Genomic DNA, 23,468 nt, shown 5'->3' on the forward strand with positions numbered 1-23,468 from the left:
CCAGGTTACTTCCTCAAACAGAGGAAGTAACCTGGTCACATGTGCATAACAAACATCAGATTCCTGGTTAAGCTCAGACCTGTTTCTCCACATGCTCAAATACATGATTTCTATGTATTGGGGGAGAATAGGGCCTGCATCCTTTCTGAAATATACACCGGTGGGGTACTTGGATGATGTCTTAGACCTCATAGGCTTCATTTACGCTCCAAATTATCCATGTCGACTCAAAAGCTGACTGTGTGCACGTCCACATGGAAGTGTAATCCCAGCAGTCCTGTTATCAGGGACAGCCTGGGTATATTGACCCGGATGTATTTTGCCCTCCTCGGTTTTACAGCCTTGAGCTTCCTTGGTTTGCTCACTGTTGTCACTTTATTTTTCCCTTTTGCGTATTTTAAGTCTTTTTTTACCTCCATCTCATGGATATTTAGACTCAGATCTTAACCCTGGGAGGGCTAAATTTAAAGTCAGGTAAGGATTTTTAGTTCTGGAAATGTAGAACAAGCCTAATGTTCACACTGAAAAAGCTGGTCATAACCCCTTTATTCATAAATTACTGTCTTTGAGCCTTCTCCTTATCTTGCCTGAGATTTGTTTGGGCATTGTGAAAGTGGGAGAAGTGGATGATTAGTTAAAATAGTTAGTCAGTAGTTAAGGATGAAGTAAGTGGGGTACAGTTAAACGGACGCTTCTTAAACCATGATGTAAAAATAAAAGAAGAAAATCAAGAGGAGGGAAACCCAAACAGAGTGAAATGACATCATAAATCAACCAATCAGCTGTCTCACATGCAGTTTGGACTCACAGATTTCCATCTGGATATGTCAAATGGGTGAAAATTCCAAATAAAAGGAGTTGTTAGATGTTATAAGAGGTTAAAACTTGGTTTTTAGCCCCATAAATAACAACATAATGATAACAATGAAGACAACTGGGAGCATGTTGGTGGCTTTAGATGAAAGCACAAAACCTAGTAATGGCTTCTTCAAAAGTCCATAAACAGACAAACGTTACAAGCAAACACATAAATTATGAATCCTAATGAATTTATGGGCTACAGGGATTCTAGAGCTTTGAGGAAACATCGGACTCCCTCAGTGGATCTTTTTAAAGTTGATTTTCTTCTAATACTTTGAAAACACAAAAAGGAGATATGTATTCAAAGTCGACTTGTCTACTTCCACTCTGGTGTCTTAATTAACACTCGTCCTAGTTCAGGATAATCTGAATGGTAGTTTGCGCTGGGCCCGGCCCGAGCTTGTCTCCACCTTCAGGGTGTTTTCGCCCAGAATCGACATGCTGCTTTTGATTTGTTTTGCTCTGGATGACTTCTCTTCTTCAAGACCAATCTGCATCATCATTTTGGCTCTGACTGGTGTCGGTTGTTTGTCTCATTTATTTCTTGTCTCGTTGATCTTGTCAGTGTTATGATCTAAAATGTGCCATGGTCATCTGCGTTTTAAATTGTGGGTGTTAGATCTGCTCTCTTTGCCTTTTCTCTGCGGCACACAAATAGGGGAACCACTTAGGTGGTCTTGACTACAGACCTGGTAAGTTCACATGTAAACTGTGGAGAAGTTAAGGAGAATTAGGGTGGGATTTTTTCCCACAGTTGTCCTTTCATACATGAAGCACAGCAGGAAATAGTCAGTTTTCTAACTGCTGGAAATGACTACTGCTGGAAATGACTGGGAGATGACGCCTACTCGCTGGCGGTGAATGTCTGGTTTTGGCTAGAAGAGTTCAGAGCTGCAGTGCATGTATGAAACAGCTTCAGACTAGATAAATCCTCCAGATCGGCCTCTGTAGAGACTGTAGTTTGAAGGTGTGAAATGTATTTTAAATGTGTCTGGGCAAAAACACATTGTGCTCAGTTAGAGTAAAAAGTGCTTTATAAGTATCAATCCATTCAACATTTACTGTGATCACTGACTGTAATCAAACATAGACTGTGTATGGTTGTTTAAGTGGATAAAGTGTGGACCAATCAGAGGTGGAGTAGGGTGAAAAAAATAGCGCCTGCGGAGAGAGGCGAGCCATAGCAAGATTTACTTGCTAAACGGATAATCTACACATCCTCAGTGTTAATTTCAGCATGTATGTGTTTGTGTGTGTGCTGTATGGACACGGTTCGCAACCCTGTACTGCTGCTCTTCACACTTCATTACTTATGGGCACAGAGACACACAAACACGCACTTCCTGTTGTTGTCTCAGCTTAGAGTTAACCCTTTAAGCTTACATCAAACACTCACAGAAACAACCACAGGTTTAATATTTCTGCCTCATGTATAGGAAGGTAAATGTGACCTGTAAGGAAGAAAAGAACAGGAGAAAGCTAAAGTAAAAGAAGGATAAAAGGGAGGAAGGACAAGAAGGTGGGAGGGAAGTCAGGGAGCAAAAGAAACCAAACACCAACATTCAGATTTGTGTCTGTCTTATGCAGGGAGGGAAACCAGACCTGAACACAGCTCTGCCCATCAGACAGACGGCCTCCATCTTTAAACAGCCCGTTACCAAGGTTACGAGTCACCCCGGAAACAAGGTGAAGACAGACCTGCAGCGAGCGATCGAGCAGCCCAAACAGGTGAGACGCTGAAACACACACACACAAATACACATACAGGTAATTCAGGAGGGCGAGGTCAGGCTCTTACATAAGAGACGGCTGTGAGGAGGAGAAGAGTGTAATGACAGCTGGAACCACTAGAGGGTGCTGAAGCATCATGGGAAAAGCAGCACACAGAGGACTGAATGATGATTGGAGGGAGAGAAATATGTTGGGTAGAATGATACTGTTAATGAAAGGTGATAAAATATGCATTTAAGCCCCACAGTTCTTCTATTCTAAGACATTCATTTGGGTTCACAGACTAGATGAAAATGAGCTCTTTTTCTGCCACTGAACAGTAAGAGGTTAGCATCCATCAGACTGCCTGCAACATCTTTAGAGCTAGAGTCCAACTTACCCCTCAGTATCGAATTTTTTCCTTGTTGGAACTCTTCACTATAAAAGTTTTTAACAACAGTACTGTTGTCTTTTAACTCTGTCCAGTTAAAGCAGAGCAGCAGGAAAGGAACCTGGTTCCATTATCCTGTTAACATCCTCCAGGTCCCTGCTGACCCATCTACATCCAGCCCTGTTTAAAACCTTAAACCATGAGGCTAACATTAATGTGTGAGTGATGGTTTGAAAGAGGAGTGAAAGAAGCCATCTATGTCCACTGTGAACGACCATCTTTGAACAGAGGTGGTGGTTTACGACACCAACTGTCTGCCATCTATAATCCAGTTTTGAGATCCATTTCCAGGCGCCTTAACGCCCACTCACATCCTGGGCCATCTGACCTCAGGAAATCACATGATAGGGTGGGGCCAGGTTTCACAGTGAGTTCACCCGAAACATCGGCTGAATGTGACCCACACCCGCTTTCACACCTTAACAAATGTGATTAGATAGAGGATCAACAGGGGGTTCATGACCCTCTAGGGGGACACTCCCATACGGCTTAAATCGGGGACTTTCCACAATTTGACCTTAGAACTAAAGAAGCTTCTCGGATGAGAGGTGAAACGTCTTCAAGTAACTTAAAGAAGTCCAGACGCTTTTCTTTCCAAGCTCAATATACTTAGTCTCTGAATGAATGTGCAGCATTAATGCTTTTGGGCTGGCTTGAGTTTTTAGATGTGAATAAACAGATCTGGTAAGCAGGATGGTCTGTGGAGTTTAGGCTATATTTCTCAGATTTCTTTCCTTCTATGCACTTGTCATTGACTCAGGTGTGCAGATTTTCTTAAATTTGTTATTTGAATAAACTGATCTGGCCACTCAGATCTTTGCATTTGTGCTTGTAGCTCAAAATATGCAGCAGCACTGAATATACAGTGATATGTAAATAGTAAATAATACTATTTTACCTCTGCCACACAGTTAGATTCTGCTCTGGGTCAGTCAGCTTACTGAACCGATTTCTCTGCCTCATCAGATATGATCCCAACTCTGCCAACAACAGCTCAAACGATCCCACTGACATCCAAAAATATGCTGTCATGCAGCTTCGACTCCTGGATCAAACCAGGAAATTCTCTTGATAATTGAATGAACTCAGCGCCACTTTTTCACAACCCGCCCAGCGTGCGATGGCCTTTAGGGTTAGGTTGGATTTCAGCTGCATGCTGAGTCAAATATAGAGAATCTAGAAGATCTTTTAAAGATTTACCTTTGCTTTGTAGTTCATCTAAGATTTCCATTTGAGCATTTCAAACAGGAATTTCTGATTCTAACCCTTACCCTGAACAATTTCATGAGGCCTGATGGACATTAAGAGTTTAAAGTATTATATTTGAAAATGTCTTGAAAATGAACAAGCAAAACTAATCAAAAACCAGTGAGATGATCAGATAAACAGCTGTCTGTCTGTCTGTCTGCAGCTGTTTTGGGAGAAGAGGTTGAAAGGTCTGCGGTCATCAGACGTCACAGAGCAGGTCCTGCGTACCATGGACCTGCCCAAAGGATTGCAGAGTAGGTCTCCAACAACAGCTTGAATCCAGTCCTTCAGCCTGTCTTGACCTCTGACACATCTCTTGATCTCGTTCTCTCATTGGACAGGTGTCGGTCCAGATGCGAGTGACGACACCCTGCTGTCGGCCATCGCCAGCGCTCTGCACATGAGCTCAGCTCCGATTACGGGACAGACGTCTGTAGCGGCTGAGAAGAATCCGGCAATCTGGCTCAACACGTCCCAGCCGCTCTGCAAGGCCTTCACCGTCACCGACGAGCACATCCGGTAAGACCCACAGTCCTCAAACAGTCTTTGTCCCCCCTCAGCTCTCAGTCACTACAAGGCATTCGGCTGATTGTAACCAAAGAGGGAGAAGTGCATGCTTCTCCCTCTGACATGAGCACTTGAAGCCGTGCTAAAATGCTAATGTTTGTGCCAGCTCTCTGTGAACCCAGCTCTAAAGATTAATTTGGAACAGGGATTTTCATATTGAGAGGTGAAAGATACAATCAACACACACACACAGATACACACAGCTTAAGAAGGCAATTATGGTACTTTAAAGCTTTGAGTGTCCTGTTGCTGCATTTTTAGTTGTAATTAGTGCTTCTTGTGAGTCACAACTAATCAGAGTACAAAGACATGATACACAGTGTGACTTACACTTTCCAAGGAGATCATTATCTTTGAAGTCCACTGCAAACAAACATACACAAACATGTTAAGAGCTCCGGGGCTTGTTTAAAAGTTTTCTTCAGTATCAAAGTAATGCAGTGGTAGCTGTCTGTGCTTCGGTGGAAATACTGCAAGCCAGACCTTTTAACAAATAGTAAATTTGGCATGCTTCTTGTATCGTCCGTTTATTTTCCTCCACTTTTCTTATGTCGGCTTTCAGAAGAATATTCCAGACATGCTTCTCCAGCAGAGCTTTTCAGTTCCCATTTGGGGAGATGAGGTGCTCCCCGGCCAGATTAGATATTTAAACCCTTTCCAGCAAGTTCAGGTTCTGTCCCTGGGGGGGGCTCTACTCTCATCTGGGTATGCCCAGAAAACCTCCAAAGGCAGATATCTAGGAGGCATTGTGATCAGCTGCCTGAACCATCTGTGTTGGCTCCTTTCAACACCTAGGAGCAGTGTCTCTACTCCGAATGTTCAAGCTCCTTTCGCATATCTCTTGAGCAACCTGTTGAAAAGATCTTAAAGACATTGCATCCAGACAACTAAACAATGCTGAGATTTGTTTAAAATTGAAAGGAGAAAAGCTGAATTCGCAGTTAATTCAACAGATAAACTAACCTCGAAGCAGCAAATATCCATGGACCCTGTTTTCTGGGCATAATCTGACCTGCCAGTCATTAGCTTTTAACCCTCTGAAGTGTAAATCCTCACATCCAAATCTGAACTCAACCTTAGATTTTGTTGGGAAAACTGACCTTTTTGGGAAAAAGTGAGGAGTTTTTGATGTGTGTCAGGGAGAATCATGATCTTTCCTGGTTGGTGTGAGTTGGGAGAACAATAGAAAAAAGACATACATGTTAGAGAAACAGAGGATTTATGCTTCAGTGGAAATTCTGTGCCACAGCTACGTTGTAACCACAAGGTCCTCTGAAGCCCTGTGACCTAACCCACGGTCTAACCTGACGTACACTTCAGTAGAACAACTGCGGTGATTAACCTGTTCGGTACCAGCAATTGCTCCTGTGTATTTCTGCCTATTTTTTTGCTGCACTTTATGGATTCATCAGTGAGACAATAAAAATCATATCCTCAATGTATAAGCATAAATGCTTTCCATGATGACTTAGATCTGAGGGGGTTAAATCAAATCATCCATTTACGTATAAAGTTGGTTTAAAAGCAAAAGGACATCTGAGCAGCTTGGTGAACTTCTCAGACAACCAGCAGATTTAAATCCAGACCTTCTTTTACTGCTGTACCAACGAGTTCCTCCACATGGTTCACAAAGCATCTCTTTAATTGACATCAAATGCAAAATGTCTCCTTTTTATCACATTCAGGGTGAAACAGGGATCCTGGCAGTTAGCTTAACTTGTCAGCGGGTGGATCAAATGGGTGCGTCTCACATTCCTGCACAAGCAGATTACTTCTGATTGGATCGCTTCCAAACTCGTGCTGCTTTTCTGCACAACTTAATTAGTTCTGAGTGGATCTCGTCATCTGTCCAGAATATTTTCACGTTGTTATTATTTCATACATCATAGTTTTTGTCCTCGTGAATTAGTTTTTATTCATCGTCTCGTGGTCATCAGTACAAAAAGGCCATTGACACAAAAGCTGGTGTAAACATTAAGCACTGACTATCCTGAGGCTTGTGCAAGTCGGTGCACCATGACCCAGTAACATAAATGATATAAACATGTTTTTTTTAAAAACATATTTAAAAAGTTGTCAGCTGATAGGGTAGTCTGTGCGCTTGAGTGATCAGACGGTTTCACAACCAAATAAAATGTCAGATGTGTGAAAGCAAGGCAAAGAGACGTGTTTGCATATTTAACGCAGCGCTGAGGTGTAACTGGGACACCGCGTCTAACACGATTTTAGATTGGATGGCTGTGTACGGTTCAGACCTCAGATCAACAGAAAATAGCTGAGTGGGTAAACATGAATTGGAGAATGGCTGAGCCGAGTAAAGGTCTTCGTAATAGACTCAAAAGAAAGACTTTCACCTTTAACTCTTTCACTGCATTTATATGTAAAGGTGATGTTTCTTTAGCCGGTTAACATCCAAGAAGACATTGGTGACCTTGTTCTGTTCATCTGGTCCAAAATAAGTGATCTTTATTATTGCGTTTAAGAATCAGGAGTCCTGCTTTTCTTGTTTTTGTCACTCAGTGACTCAGAGAAGTTGTATTCATCTTCACCTTCAGTGTGTTTGAGCAGGTTTTCCTCCTGAATGATGAAGCTGTTTTTAGTGGCGATTTATTCTGCACTTCTATTTACTAAAACTTGGAAAAAAAAATGTTATCCTTGAACCTTTGTACTTGTGTGAATATTTGCAGAAATTTTAATTGCTGCAAGTGCTCTTAAAAATTCTCTAGTAACTTTTGTGCTGATTTATGTGATTCACTCTTTTTATTACTATGTTTCCCCTCTTACAAATGGAAAAGCTGTAATTTAAAAAAAGGTTTTTTTCTTCTTTTCTCTATTTAGTGCAGTCAGATTTTTCTGCTTCGCTCTCATTCGGCTCAGCATGACCAGCAGCTTATTGTGGCTGCATAACTGACATTTATGACTCTTTAGACCGTCTTTTATCATTTATCAGTATGCTAATTGTGCCCTCAGTTGAATCACACACAGAAGTGACAAATCACACACAGCTCAGCAGAAAGCTCAGAATACACTCAGAATAAAATATTTCAAAATATGACAGTAGCTACAGATCCTTATTGTAGGATAAAGATGCAGACTATAAGCTTCTAACGTTAACGCCATGTGAGTTCCAACCTAAGAGTCTATGTGCAACAGTCATGGACTCATGCTAGCCTTACTTAAACCTCGTTAATTCTTGGTTTTACCCCTAATGGATTGTCACTTTTTCTCACTGGAGCCTCAAAGTGGGCTTTCCTGCATCTGCAGCTAAATTCGTCTTAAGAGATGTTGTCATCACCAGTTTTAAACAGATTGCGTCCATTCAGCTTGTAAGCATCGTCCTTTGATGGACATAAGGCGTTGACGTTCTGCGGGTTTTGTAGATTTAGAAACTCCTCTTTACTTTTTGCACACTTTAAGGGATAGCGTAACAAAGAGAAAACGGGATTTTTTTGTAGTTACAGCTTTGTGTCTCTTCAGGCAAGCTTTGGAAGCCTGAATTTGTCAGTTTTTTCCAATTCGTCCTGACATAACTATTCAAGCTCCAGTGGAACTGGAGCAACCTCAGATCTCACTCCGGTAGTTCTGAGGTTTGTCCGAGCCTCCCAAGGTGACCAGACTTGTTCTTCAGTTGTTCATGTGCTGTTTTGACTGTTTTCCTGGACCTGTCGACTGTGTTTGTGCTGTTATGTTTTGAAGCATTTTTAAGGGAATTAGTGGGTCTTATAAGTACGTGTTTCAGACTATCTAAGAAGTTTGTGCTCCAGTTTTGGTGAGTGAAATTCTAGTATTGTACGAGTCTATTACTAATACTGAACAAATAAACAGATGTCTGTGACTTTGTGTCTGCTAGTGTTAGCTAACAGCTAATCTCCTGTCCAAATATCCCAACTTTCAGCACATGTGGTGGAGATGTCCACAAACCAGTTTAAGCAGGTTTAAGCTCCAGTGTATTAATATTAGTGTACTTATAATTTTATTTAAGCCAGGACAACAAAGATTCCGATTTATTTATTTAGTCTCTATTGTTTTTTAATGATTTTAAATGCTCGTGGGCTTGACATTGTTTATCTGGAACGTGAAGTGGATGTTTATCCCAGTTTACTTTTAATGCTCTTTGAGAAGATACAGGTGTGCTCTCTCTACAGTATAGGCCTGATCAATGTTTTTGGCAGATTCTCCAGGTGTTCAGTCAGTTATGGACACATCTGAAGAGTTATTAAAGTGAAAAGCAGCTGTTTCCACTTAATGTCTCATTAATTGTAGATTGCTTGAAAAGCATATCATTTTTCTAGAATATTTTCTGGATCCACTGTATCAGTACAGTAATGCTTGGTGAGTAGGCTAATACTGTATGAGCTAACCAGTGAGATTGAATACAATTATGTGATGCGTTTTCTCTGTTAGACGGTTATGGTGTTTGATGAGCATAGCTGCGTTTTGTGTGTTAGACATGGAAAAATGTAAATTCTCACCTTCCAGGATGAGACAGATGAGGGTTGATGACTGATGCATGCTGGGTAGGGGGAGTAATCAGTTGTAGTGAGAGGGGAGGATGAGAAGGTGATGAGATAGGAGACAGACAAGGAGAGATGAGGAGAAATGAAGCATGAAGGGAGTCGAAGGGGGGTGGGGTGGGGGGGGGGGGGGGAGGCCACATTGGGAAATTAACATGAAACATGTGATTCAATTTAATATCAAACTGCTAAATAAGTTTTGAGCCAAAAATGTTCAAAGCCTGTTCTTATCTGCTCTGAATGACCTGCATATGGGAGGTTGAAGACATTGGCATTTTAGCTACAGGTCATGATTACCTCCATTATTACTATGATTCCCAGGAAGTATGTGGTTCTTCCTCTACGTGCCAAAAGCTACAGCCTGTTTAATGGCCACTTCAGGTTGACTCCAAAGATGTAGGTAGAAGCTTACAGCCTGATACGAAAAGTGGTTTGATCTCTACAGCTTTGTTTGTACTCCCACAACTATATACATGGTGGTGTTTAGAAATTCATTAGTCTGGATAAGTTAGCAACACAGGCGGCTGTAGCTGTCAGGTGTCTGTCAACTCAGCTATTTTGAGGCGCTGAGCTGGATTTCTGAACAGTGTGATATGGTAAATGGTAAATGGCCTGTATTTATATAGCGCCTTACTAGTCCCTAAGGACCCCAAAGCGCTTTACATATCCAGTCATCCACCCATTCACACACACATTCACACACACATTCACACACAGGTGATGGCAAGCTACATTGTAGCCACAGCCACCCTGGGGCGCACTGACAGAGGCGAGGCTGCCGGACACTGGCGCCACCGGGCCCTCTGACCACCACCAGTAGGCAACGGGTGAAGTGTCTTGCCCAAGGACACAACAACCGAGACTGTCCAAGCCAGGGCTCGAACCGGCAACCTTCCGATTACAAGGCGAACTCCCAACTCTTGAGCCACGATCGCCCCATATCCCTGTGCTGGGTTTGTTGCTCATCATCATAATAATGTTGGTCCAAGATCAACAACAACAACTGACCAGTCATGTAGTTGTGATGTCACAGCTTTGTAATATGGGAGAAAAAAGTGTTTTTGTTTATATAAAACACTCTTCTGGATGTGTTTTCTTTCTAGTTAGCTTCTTGGCTAATGCTAACTGAGTGCTCAGTACATATTTATCCTACACAAAACCATAGATAGGACACCAGGATTTCTTGATTTATAAGGACATCAGGGCTCCTACTTCCTATTTGCTTTGAATGCCTGTGGGCTTGATATAGTCTAATTTATCTGAAAAGTGAAGCAGCTGATTCTCCAGTATCATCCTGTTGCTCCTGCTGTCTGTGTTGCCAGACCAGGGTCCCTATAAAGCACGAATGCAATTAATACATGCTGACAGCAGGAGGCACTGTGGGGACACACATCTGGCTGTATATATATATATATATATATATATATGTGTGTGTGTGTGTGTGTGTGTGTGTGTGTGTGTGTGTGTGTGTGTGTGTGTCCAGTGGAAAACACTGGGGAGAACAGCTGGCCAAAGCCATTACAGCAGAATCACTCGAATACCTCACGAGATCCTTCCCTCCCATCTTCTCTCCTCCCCCTTTTTCTTCCTATTTTCTTCTCACCTCTTTTACTCCCTTTCCCTTCGTTCTTTTCCATTCATTCCTTCCTAATCTTATTTTGTTTTCATTTATTTTTTCTGTGCTCCTTTCCTTTTCCCCTTGTAATCCTTTCTTATATTTCTTGATGTTTTTCTTCCATCCACTTCTCCTTTCTTTACTGTTTCATTCTTCCTTACTTTATCGGCGTCATCCTTCCCATGTTTCATCCCCCTCTTCCTTTGTTTTCCCACCTTCATCTTTCATCCCATTTCCAACCCTCCTCCTCCTCTGTTTTCCTCCATCCCTCCTCCTCGTATTCCTTTCCTTATCTCTCCCCTCCATTAATTTCCCATTCTCTCCCTCTTACCTCCTCTTTCTCTCTTTCCTTCTCCCTCTCTCTCTCTCTCTCTCTCTCTCTCTCCAGTTGAATGTGCTTGTCATCTTAAATTGCTCTCATTCCTTTCCTCTCCCTCCTCTTCCTCATCTTTCCACCACCTCTTCCTCCTGTGGCACATCAGGCCAACACAGCTCTGTTTTTGAAATCTCACGTTTTCATTTTGGGTAGCTTATTCATATCTTTCTCCCGCTGTTTGACACAATTTCTATTTTTTTTTTATCTCCGTTTTTAATTAAGAGTCTTATTTATCCCATGAAAAGCATCTTTCGATTGACTTGACTGTGTTTTCTTTCTTGATCCAGATTCAGTCTCAGATGTACACATGAGGCTGAGTCTGTGTTCTGTAAAGGATGGTTCAGCACAGAGAGAAAAGCTTACACGTTTGCTTTAAAGTAACTTTGAATTTTAAACTCAGTCTGATTAATGGCCCAATCAAGAGTAGAATTCATCTGCAAAAGTATGTGGACAGCCAGAAATTCATCACCGTGACCATGTGCGACATAATGTCTTCATTTTGATTACATCAGAATGGGTTTTACAGTCTGGTGTTTACATGCACAAATACATTTAATTACAACAGTATTTTTATATAAAAGTGATAAATATGTCCTCAGTTTGTCTTCTTCAGTGAAGATCATTGGATAATAACACAACAACCAGTGAGTATTCTGGATAAGTGTCCTGGATAATTCTTGTTTTTGAACCAGAGTGATCAAAATGTAGAAAGTGGATAAAGCATTTTATTCAGTATGAATAATGCATAACCAAGCACATAAACTTAGAAGCACGTTGCATCTTTTAAATATCCGACAACTGGAACAGACTTACTTTCAGTTTTTCACTAGAAGTCCTACAGTTTTCTGCATAGACTTTGAGTGTAACTGCTTCGTGTTTAATGTGAGCACACCACACCAGGGACCACAATTTACAAAATGAACTTGGTGTCATGTCCAGTAAGACTTGACCTAGCGACTGAGGCCATAAACTCAGCAGGAAAGTGCTTGCAGTACTCATAAATCAAGTGAACCTGTAGCCATTTTCTACACAGCTGCAGCTCTGTGAGTCGCCCCCTGCTGGCTGATAAAAAGGATGCATATTTGAGGCAAAATAATTCGAGTTTCCATACCCAAAAGCTATGTGCATCTGTAATATCCAGTCATGACACAAAATACAAGGTTAAGATGAAACTATTGAAAGAAGCAAAAAAAAATGAAAAAACAAAACAAAAACAAAAACACTGTGATGGACGCGACCAATTCTTGTAGGCTGATACATGCATCCAATCAGCCAGTAGGACTGGACACACAAAATCAGAACTGTGTACTCTAATTTTATTCATTTTTAATGTAGGTGTCACTTTCTATGATTTATGTTTTCTGTTCATCATCGTTGTATTAAGATTTAGTGCTTGAGGTGCAGGATTAGTCTGCAGGCTTTGATACATTTGCTCTGATTAATAAAGTTGCTTAAGGTTTGTATTTTATAAAAATGGTCTTTATATTAAATTTAAACTGTCAGGAGAAACCAGCAGACTGTGGACTACAAGTAATAGTAAAGACATCTTAATAGAAAAAGACGTGTGTGTGTGTGTGTGTGTGTGTGTGTGTGTGTGTGTGTGTGTGTGTGTGTGTGTGTGTGTGTGCGCGCGTGCGTGCAGGGAGCAGGAAATGAAAGTGTACCAGGCCAGGAGGAGTCTGGAGAAGGCACTGATGGCTGACAGTTTGGCGCGGGCCGCCGAAAACACCCGAGAGCTGCTCGAGGGGAAGAAGGCCTGAAGACAAGACAGGTGAGATGTGGGGGAAATGAGTATGAACGGGTTAAAGACGTCGTCTCCAATGTGCACATGAGCTGCCGATAGGACTGGACAGATGACGTTAACCGGTAGTCATGGTAACTCAACGTGCTTTCCAGAATAGGAGAGCCGGAGGTGAAATATCTGTGAAAGACAGGAAATAAAGTTTCTGTGGAGTGATTTTTAAGCAGTGTCACAGGTCACTGCTGTGAGCAGCTTGTTACAGTGTGTAGTTAAGTTTTAATAACCTCTGGTGGCCACGTGAAGAAGTGTTAGAGACTTTTTAAAGTTATCTCACTCTGTGATGCAAGATAGGCAAATAAAAGTCACATGATCTGCCTGGCAAACAAACCCCTAGGATCAAAAAGCAAACAAAGCAAACAACATGAATCAAACAGGAACAAGGAATAAATAGAATAATATATAACCTTTAAATGTCTTGAATGATGCAGAACCTTATGTGTGTGTGTGTGTGTGTGTGTGTGTGTGTGTGTGTGTGTGTGTGTGTGTGTGTGTGTGTGTGTGTGTGTGTGTGTGTTTGGTGAGACTTGTTGTGAATGCTGATGAGATTCTCAGCGTCTGATTGAAACTCAGCTATGTAGCAGCGCAGCAGTGTGTCTGTGTGTGTGATTGATGGGCCGTGGGGTTGTGTGCGTGTGTGTGTGTTTCGGTGGCTAATGTGTGTGTTGTATTACAGTTTGTTTGGTTATTGCCTATGTTTCACTCTGCGGAGCCCGTAAACAAATCCAGATTAAAAAACATTTACTTTCAGAAGTTCACACAGCCATCCATCATCTCGCCCATTTTCCGGCTGCTTATCCAGGTCAAGGTCGCCGTGGCAACGGGACGGCGCAGCAGACCAGAGGCTGTTTTCAGAATGAAAAGGTTTTTGCTGCAGAGTTTCAGACCTCGAAGGGGTTTTACCCACAAAGAAAACTCGAGGAGAACAGACCTGGCTGGTTAAACGTTGGTGTGATTTCTTGAGTCAGTCGGTAAAACTCAAGTGCAGTTTGTCCTGAGGGTGGTGCTAAAGAGCAAATGAGTTAAACGAGTTGATCATGTGGGGTGCAACCTCTGGAGCATAAAAATTAACCTGCAGTTCCTTCATGTCCACTTGAGGCTGGCTACAGATGTGAGGTGTCAATGGTTACAGCCTGTTTGAGTCTCTGTGTCATATTTCTGCTCTGTACATCAAATGGACCGGTACTTATACAGTGCCTTTCTACTCAGTTTGAGCCCTCGGCATCAGTATCTTACTGATACCAAGGATGCCTCAACACAAGGACTGCATGAGCGGGAATCATTCCATCAACCTTCCGATTGGTCGATGGCCCTCTCTCCCACCTGAACCACTACTTAAAGTTTGGGATGTTTCCGCTTTGATTGACTGTTGGTTGCTGGTGTTGGAGGCAGGTGTCACCTCAGTTAGTTTGGACTAATGAACATGTTTGAACTGTTGGTGCCTGCTGGCCTTGTAAAACATATTCAAAATACAGACAGTCTTGCTTTATGCTGTTTATCTCAAGATTATGCTTTGAGTATATCTGATCTCGCATTTGACCTCTAAACACTTTCCTGGTGAGTTTATGGACTCAGTCGTTCTGGGTCATAAACACATGAGGAGGATATGACCACAACCAGTGTGTGAATGTGTGTGTGAATGGGTGGATGACTGGATATGTAAAGCGCTTTGGGGTCCTTAGGGACTAGTAAAGCGCTATATAAATACAGGCCATTTACCTTTTTTTTTTTTTTACAACTCATCCGTTATATTCGTTTATATTAGTTTTAAAGCACAAATGTGGTGACAGTGAAAACGCTCAACTCGTGGCTTCAGAGCCATACTTCAGAGGCCAGTGGGTGATGACAGGGCATCTACATTCATGTTTTAAACCATCCACGATCCCTGCAGACTGTTCTTAACTGGATTATTATTGCACTGGTGCAGTCCAACATCACACGTTTCTGCGAGGGAGCTGCAGGTTAAAGACCGGCTAAAGTCCAACCTGACACCATGTTTTCACCTGCACCTCTAGAAAAGTCCAGTACTGCAGTCCATGTGTCTAAACTGTAAATGTCACCTTACTAACCAAAGGTTCCTAGCATCTTCCATTAATGTAGCACTTGACCTTCTAACGGCTCCTCTGGCTCCAGAAAACAAACCAACATGGCGAAGGGCGTAAAGCTGGAGTGGAGTTCCCGTGGCCGTATGCATGTTTCCCGTACGGTCTGTGGGAGGATTCAGCAGCTGAAGCATCAGCATCATGGCGCTCTTCTGTCCGGCACTCGTGTTATATTGCTTTTGTAAGCGTGTCATGATATGTCTGTTGGGTTTTATCTGTTGTTAATAGAGGCTGCAGTTACGTATATGTGTGTGTGTCTTTGTGTGAGTGTGTGTGCTGATGCTTCCTCTAAAAGCTGACAGATAAGGAGGCTTTTTTTAAAGCACATTTGTTTTCTGTGGAGGGAAAATTGTCCATTAATGCAGATTTATGCAGATTGGCTGGATGGAAGTCGTTCGGGCGAAAAGAGCCACTGAGAGTCGAGGAGTGATTACTAATGGGTTTTTATAGCTGGACCAGAGAGAGGGGGCAGTGGGCAGCTTCTCTCTCTCTCTTTGTGTGTATGTGTGTGTTTCTGCTTCGGAGCTGTTGAAACAACCCTTTTAAATCTTTGTCGAATTCTCACATTGTTTGCTTTGCTTCCTGCTGCTCTGACTCTTATTTGTAGCGTCCTGCTAATTTATTTATGTTGGTTTTCTGGCTGAGTTGGCTTCTGCCATTCTCTATCTTTTATGCGACCCTTTATATTCTGCGCTTACTCAGAAACATGCTACACTAGGTGGCAATAACACATTACAATACTGCTGCCATGAACGATGGGGGCAAACACATCTAACGGTGCTGTATTCTTTTCTTTGAATGCATCAGTTTTCATTACCAGAAGTGTTGATGTGAGTTATGTTAGTACTGGTACCACACAAAATCATTTATGTGCAGGAAAAACATTACTGTGTGGTTTAATCTATTGTAATGTGAATGATTTAGGTGGAGATGTATATTTTATATGAATAATTGAAATTGACAAAAAACCTTAAAAAGCCTTAAAAAGTAATTATAGTAAATACAGGTGGGAAGAGGCCCACTTTAGACCCTCTCCTGCATTCTGGCATCTCTGCTACGAAGAGAGAAAGAGGGTGTCTGCTGTTAGTCTGCAGGAAATTTAAAGATGGTGACAAAATAAAGAAGCAGTTTTTGTGCAAACAGATGGGTTTAGGTTTAACTCACTCTTTATTCTACAATCCTTTTAAAGCTAATAAACCTTTGGTCAGTGGTCATAGCTTCTTGCTTCTATGTTTAAGCTCAATGATCAGCTGTTAGCCAAATTTGGCCAAATATTAACAGGTCAGTCTCATTGCATTAGGAGCTATTGTCCATAGCCTGAAAAGACTGAAAAGCGGCGCTGGTTTTTCATGCCTTGTGGGCTTTTTGTGTACTGCTTTTAAGAGTGTAAGAGTTTCTGTGTGAGGTGAAACATTTCTCATTGGCATTTCTGCACTTGTTGGGGTTTGAATTAGGCCTGTGTCCATTTTAGCTTCATGCTGGCACATTTTTAGGCATTAGAAAATGTTACCTTTAAAATGTCATAGATTTGTTTTGGCTTTACAGTTTTTTTCTGTTAAAAACTTTTTCATTTGGGTGTTTAAAAAAAGTAAACAGTGGCTGAAACACCTACCAATGATGCAGTCTGTCAACTGCCTTGATTTTGAGTTTTGATGTAGGACTGTAATCAAAGTTTTACATAACTGCAGAACCATGCATGTTCATCAGCTGGTATATTTATATTAAATTTTTTAAAAATGTCTTTTAAGCTGAAGTGTAATTTGTCAAATTGTGTTATTAATGTGCGATTATCATCCTCATTTCGACCTTTCAATCCCATTTCTGAGCAAATATGAGCCAAAAAGAGCTTCCTTTTCAGCACCACCTTTCTCCACTCAGAGGTCTTCCACAGACATAAAGCTGATATCCATCTCCTCGTGTGACTGTGGGGAAGACACGAAGGAAGAGGATTTCTCTAAACATTGAACTGTTCCTTTAAAATGAGCAGACTGCCGTTTTTATCTGATCGAGACTAAAGATTCACACTGCTGACTGAGGAAAGACTGTGACTGATACAAACACACACCAGCATCTCTCTCTCTCTCTCTCTCTCTCTCTCTCTCTCTCTCTCTCTCTCTCTCTCTCTCTCTCTCTCTCTCTCTCTCTCTCTCTCTCTCTCTCTCTCTCTGTGTGTGTGTGTGTGTGTGTGTGTGTGTGTGTGTGTGTGTGTGTGTGTGTGTGTGTGTGTGTGTGTGTGAATATTAGCTGTGTATCTTGTAATTTCCAGAGGAGCTGATTCAGACTCCTGCAGCATTTTTCAGCTGCTGGTAATTAGTGCATGTTGAGACACAGAGAATTATCTGCTTCAAAGTCATTCATGAGGCTGATAACTGCTGAGTGTGTGTGCCCGTGTGCTGTCAGTTAGCTGAATTGCCTCGATTAAGCAGCAGATTATCAGGATTTTCTAATTATTAGGGAGTAATTAAGAGTGAGCTGAGGATTATCAGACCGAAACATGGAAACAGTGAAGGAAGAAAACATTCACATGCATTAATACTGAAACAGTAAAACAAAGAAACACTAACACAGCACAACAAAGAGTTCATCATTAAGTCTGGATTTGGCAAACACTAGCAAATCTGAAGGATGCACAATGGCACAGGAAGGGTCTAAAAATAAATGTTTAACTGTGGGGTTGTAGGTTCAGTTACAGGTAAAGTGAACCAAAATCAGAATTAAGGAGGCAGTCTGAATGAGTTGCTAGGTGATTCAATGGATTTGTCATCATGTAATCAATGATTCAAAAGTAGAAACTGGGGATGAAAAAAAGACTAAAAAGATAAATGACAATAAAAAACAACAACAAAATAATGCAGCTTTAATGCAGATGAGATTTTGTATATTCAGTACTACAGCAACATGGATAACAGTTTCAAGGAGGGATTCTAAATGGTATAAAGACAGATTTAAAGCAAGCCAATTTCATCTTGGAATACCCATCGATTCAAAAACTATTTAGATGCTAGTGATTCAGAAAGAAAGATTTAAAAATGGAAGAAAGGGGAAGGTGAAATAACAAAATTATTAAAAATTTAAAGATGTTGGGATTCAGTATGGTTCAGTAAATGAATAGAAATAAAAATGCCTACTGGACTGCATAGGTTAATAGTACAGTTTGAATTTAAATTAGGCTAACGAAGGATAAAAAAGGATAGTTAAGAATAAAAAAAATGGTGTAATCAAAAAATTAAAAACATAAAATTAGAGATGGGATTGTTTAAAATTTAAAACCATTTAAAGGAGGAGATTAGATGCAGTAAGAGACTACAGGCTACAGACTCAGTTACAGTTACAGGAGTCAAACTGAGGAGTTAAAACGAGTGCAGCAAGAGAGTACAGTTTGCAAATTCAGTACTACACCTATCAAAAAAGAGGTGAGGGGATTATAAATGTCATGACGAGACATTCAAAGTAAGCTAATGAAGGATTCGTCAACATATAAACTAGTGTTGAAAAGAAATACAAAGTAGGGATTCAAAACAGCACAATAAAAATACAAATACAGAGGTTGAGTACTTCAGATGGATTGACTCAAAGTGAGATGAAGGAATGATTCTGAATGGCACAATTAACCTTTTTAAGTAGGCTCGTCATAAAACAGCTGATTCAAAATCGTTAAAAACCAAAGATTGTAAATTGCACAGTGAAAAGAAAATACCAACTGGAGAAAGAAATTGGATTCAATACAATAGAAACATCTAAAATGGGAAGAAGGTGGGATTCCAAATGGCATATTACGAGTTCAAATAGAGAAAAATGTAATCATCTGTAATCAAATTAATAATTAAATTAAATGGAAAAGTAAGCTTAAATGGAATAGTGAGACCAGTATAGGGCTGAGAACTGAAAGAACGGGGTGATTCCGTATATAAACAAGGGAGGACTCAAACAAGCCTCAATGAATGACAAATTGCGTGAAGGAGGGAATCAAATGGCACAATTAAATATTTAAAACAGAAGGTACAGAGGGCGACTACAATGGCAAATAAATAATTCAGGATGGTAATTAACAGGGATGACTAAAGTTAGAGCTCAAAGTGGCAAAGTGAAAGCATCAATAGGGGTTCAAAGCGGCAGGATGATTGATTCAAAAGAGATTTATGATGGAAAATGGAAATGAAATGAAGGAGGAAGGATTTGAAAATGCCACAATGATGGATTAACAATGGCTTAATTAGACATTTGAAAGCTCAAGGATGAGAATAAAAATGGATTTTGTTCTGTATTAAAAAAATGGGGATTCACAATGGCACATTGGGAAAATTGGAAACTTAGTGGTCAGCAGTGCGGTCAAATGTCTTTGTTAGGCTGAGGGAGACGGGGAGGCTGAGGAGGAGGAGCAGGAGTAGAACATATGATGTGTGTGATATCACCTCTTCTCTCCTGCTGAGCGAACGCTTCACTCTGATGTTTGATATATTATTAAAATGTTTTCTGTACAAGCAAAAGGGTCCTAGTTGTCCTAATTGTAGCTCCACCCTCCTCGTTATTGTACCAAGGAGGAGGAGGAGAAGGTGGGGTGGGGTTAATGGAGGAGTTAATGATTAACATGGAAGCTCAGTGCATTAATTGGATATTTCAATGTGTACAGAGGCGAATGTTTATTATTCTGCAGGAGGAGGGAGACACACGGCAGTTAGTTTGGGGGATTTTATTAAGATGAACTTAATGAGTCAATTTGGGGTTTATAGAGAAGGAAGTGGGAGGCAGAGTTTTATTCAGAGGTCTCCACAGAGCCTCACAATCTATTTGTTGGGAAGATATCAGTGCTTGCTTGCACTTCATTAATGCCTACACACAAGTGGCAGCTTTTTACCGGTAAATATTTTTTAGGACAGTTTTTCTAAATAATCCCTACCAAACTCAAACATTAATTCCAAGATTTAAAATATCTTCACTTTTCCCAAGAGCATTGTCTTGTCATGCAAAAAGATGGACAAAGGAGGCCTGATTATCATAGAAACTAAAATAGGCTTATCTCATGTAACCACAAGTAAAAATGTAGGTTAAGAAACACACGATCCAAAGGTTTTAATCTCAGGATCAGTGAGTGTGCTGATCAACACGTTCAACAAAGCTGGGTTTTCTTTGTGTTAGCTGAACAAACATTAAAGCCCCAGTCACAGAAACAGGCTAGTACAATAGTGGTAACTTTTTTTTCATGTAATCCAGGCTTCTGGTCTCTGGTCACTCTCACATAAACATTTAATGAGGCACATCGGTCAGTTCACTGATTGAGCATTGCTCACTACAGGTTATAAAATGTGTGATTTAAAAGAAAGATATTAGACATATAACATGACATATAGACTAATGATCTAATCATCTCTATTTCAGGCAGAAAAGCACCTAACAGAAAGGGCCTGGCCCACTTAAGGTCAAGCATGCTGTAGGGCTGGGGTAGAGTTAATTTGAACCCAAATGCTTCTTGAATTTATGAAGTGCTAATTTTTTTTTGTTTTTACAGTTTAATTTAAGCAAATAGGAACTGAACTTGAAGGTTGTTTTACAGAACAGCCCATCTTTTAAAGATCTTTCAAACTCAGACGTGAACTGTCATAGTAACTCCTCTTCTTTCTTTGTGTCTCTCTAGAGTTCCTCTGTTTACCAGCCTCAGGGTTATCACCGCCTTCATCTTAATCCAGACAACAAACCAAAAACCAGACCTCCCACAGCCCAAACGTCACCCGTTCTGATCCATTGTTTCCGTGGATGATCGCTTCAACCTTCCTGTTGTGGAGCCTTTTTTGCACTTGACATTTCTAAACATCTGGAAACATTTTTTTTCCAGAGTCACAGTAGCAACAGTGGGAGCAACAACCACAGCAATAATGACACAATACCAGCAACAATGCCTCTGACATCGGAGGCTACAGTAGCAATAAGTGGAGCCTGAACCAGCTTGAAGCAACCAAAGCCTTTAATCCTCTCTCTGTGCAAACTTTACAACAAGCATTTCTTTTATTGCAGTTTTTCTTTTTAATATAAAGTAGATAAAAAAATAAATTAAAAAAACAGAATGTACTTAAGAGCAAGTCCTTCATAAAGACCCAAAGTCAGGTTGCAAACTGCTGGATGGCTTTTGCTAACTCTACTAACTTTCATTTTTTGCTCTTTTATGATTTTGGTTCCTTTGTGGTGTCATATGTCAGCTTCAGGGGTTTTAATGAAATAATGAGAATTTACAATTATATGAAATAGAACAATTACTTATTTAAAGATAAATTTTATACCTTCTGAGAACATATGTGTACATTTTCTGGACTGGACTGGAATAAATAATTATATTCAGAGTTATGTTTGTCTTTTTGTTTTTCTCTGAGCATGGAGGCTGTTTCCCCAAAATGAGGCTAAATAGGTCAGATATCGGGAATTGAAGGGAGCTGAAGAAGGTTTACAGTTAATAACACTGTGCAGACCTCCCCCTTCTTGATATGTAGTGGTATTTTCGCCTAGCATCTAAACATTTGTTTTGCCTGAATGGTCACACACCTGGTCTCACATGAAAATCTCCTTCTCTGAAAGGATCTGCAAAGAAGGATGGGATAAACCTCTGTAAATCCCGCTGTGCAAAGCCAGCAGAGACGTTCCCAAGAAGACTGAAAGCTGTAATTGCTGCCAAAGGGATTTATATCAACTACTGAATTAACAATGTGGAATCTGATTTTTAAAAAATTTTTATTTCACTTTAGCTGTATGCGGTTTTCAGTGTATACCGACGGCGTAAACCTATACAAGTAGATTTTAGTGCCATCCCTCTAATTTCACAGTAAGGAGTTAGCAGATCTGGGGCCTTTATCTCTTGGTGCTTATTGCTGTGGCAGATAAATCAAGGTACAGCCGCCAGGAGGCTCCTGCAAATAAATTATGAGGAAAAACCTGGGATGAGAAGTCATTGTTGGAGCTCAAAGAAAAGTTAAGTAATCAGCGGGTAGTTTGTTCTGTCAGACATTTGGCACAAACTGCTCCCAGTCCAGATGTTGGAGTCTGTGTGTGATTGTATTGGTGTTCGTGGTGTTTGTGTGTTAAAGACAGAGTGAGACAAACCAGCCTGCCAGTTCTGGCCTCATTTGCATCTGCTAATGGCTCCATGATGCCGGTTTCTGATCACTGCAACCACACATTTAAAATCCTGCTTCTGTGCCAGATGCTCCTCTCTCCCTCTGCCTCGTTCAGGGATTCCTGCTTCCATCCTGTAACAGCAGCTCCGTCCGTGCTCCGCATGAGAAAACAGCAGCTGAGGTTTGACTGGAGGCAGGAAGCAGCACCAGTAATGATGATTTCAGGTGATAAATCTGGATTTATGCTCAAACTTTACAACCGTGAGCATGCCACTTTAAAACCATGAGCATTACTGTGCTGCTGCTGTGAAAGCTTCCTACATGTGTAGGAAGCTAGCTGCAGACCTTTGCTTCTATTCAGGCACAAGAACACTTCAGTCAGAGATGCTTACAGCACAGTGAGAGGTTGTGAAAAGTCTCTGTCTTTGAGGGGGCTCTTGAAGAATATGAGAGCATGAAAACTTCATATCATAAATAGAAAAAGCTTAACACATCCAAAGAGGATATGTTAAGCTTTTTTTATGTTTGAGAGGGAAATGCTGTGTGCTGTAAATGTCCGGTCTCATGTTCATACCTACAGCACATCCTAGTAGTATAAATATCTGTTCCATAAAGGTACTCTGGTCTCTGGTGAGAGCCTCAAAATGATTCAAACCATCACTGACCTTTCCAGATAACAAATATGAAATTTTTACTCTTTAAAAGTGGAAAATCTTCACTTTGAATACATGGAATCAATGTAGAGCAAATACTTAATGATGAACTCTTTGCCCTTGGTGAGAGGTGGCGGGAGTGGGTATCCTAGTATTCCCTCGGCTTGCTGCCTGTTGGGGTTTTTCCTGGTGGACGAGAGTTTTGTTCCCTGCGCCTTTGGGTTGGGGAACGGGTCCTGACTGTCGTCTGCGCTTATGCATCAAGTGGTGGGTCAGAGTACCCAGTCTTCTTGGAGTCCCTGGGTGGAGTGCTTGAGAGTGCTCCACCTGGACACTCTGTTATCCTACTGGGAGACTTCTATGCTTATGTGGGCAACGACAGTGAGACCTGGAGGGGCGTGATTGGGAGGAACGTCCTCCAGGATCTGAAGTCCACAGTGTTTTGTTGTTGGACTTCTGTGCAAACCACAGTT

At 41.0% G+C, this 23,468-nt stretch overlaps 1 protein-coding gene across 2 annotated transcripts in view; it reads left to right on the forward strand.

Annotated features, from left to right (window-relative positions):
- mbd2 (methyl-CpG binding domain protein 2) overlaps nt 1–21,572 on the forward strand; it is a 29,933-nt gene extending 8,361 nt beyond the window's left edge. Inside the window, exons 3-7 of one of the 2 annotated variants that reach the window (XM_085413364.1) lie at nt 2,449–2,589; nt 4,434–4,524; nt 4,612–4,789; nt 12,985–13,113; nt 20,875–21,572. In XM_085413364.1, coding sequence (XP_085269490.1) covers nt 2,449–2,589; nt 4,434–4,524; nt 4,612–4,789; nt 12,985–13,102 — 528 coding nt within the window. In that variant the 3' untranslated portion in view covers nt 13,103–13,113; nt 20,875–21,572. The remainder of the gene's footprint in view (nt 1–2,448; nt 2,590–4,433; nt 4,525–4,611; nt 4,790–12,984; nt 13,114–20,874) is intronic. The other variant, XM_085413365.1, reaches the window with a different exon arrangement.
- The last annotated feature ends 1,896 nt before the right edge of the window (nt 21,573–23,468 follow it).

Source organism: Rhamphochromis longiceps, linkage group LG7, assembly GCF_057381845.1.
Source record: "Rhamphochromis longiceps isolate RC_006_pf linkage group LG7, R_longiceps_female_GT1.1, whole genome shotgun sequence".
Classification (NCBI taxonomy): domain Eukaryota; kingdom Metazoa; phylum Chordata; class Actinopteri; order Cichliformes; family Cichlidae; genus Rhamphochromis; species Rhamphochromis longiceps.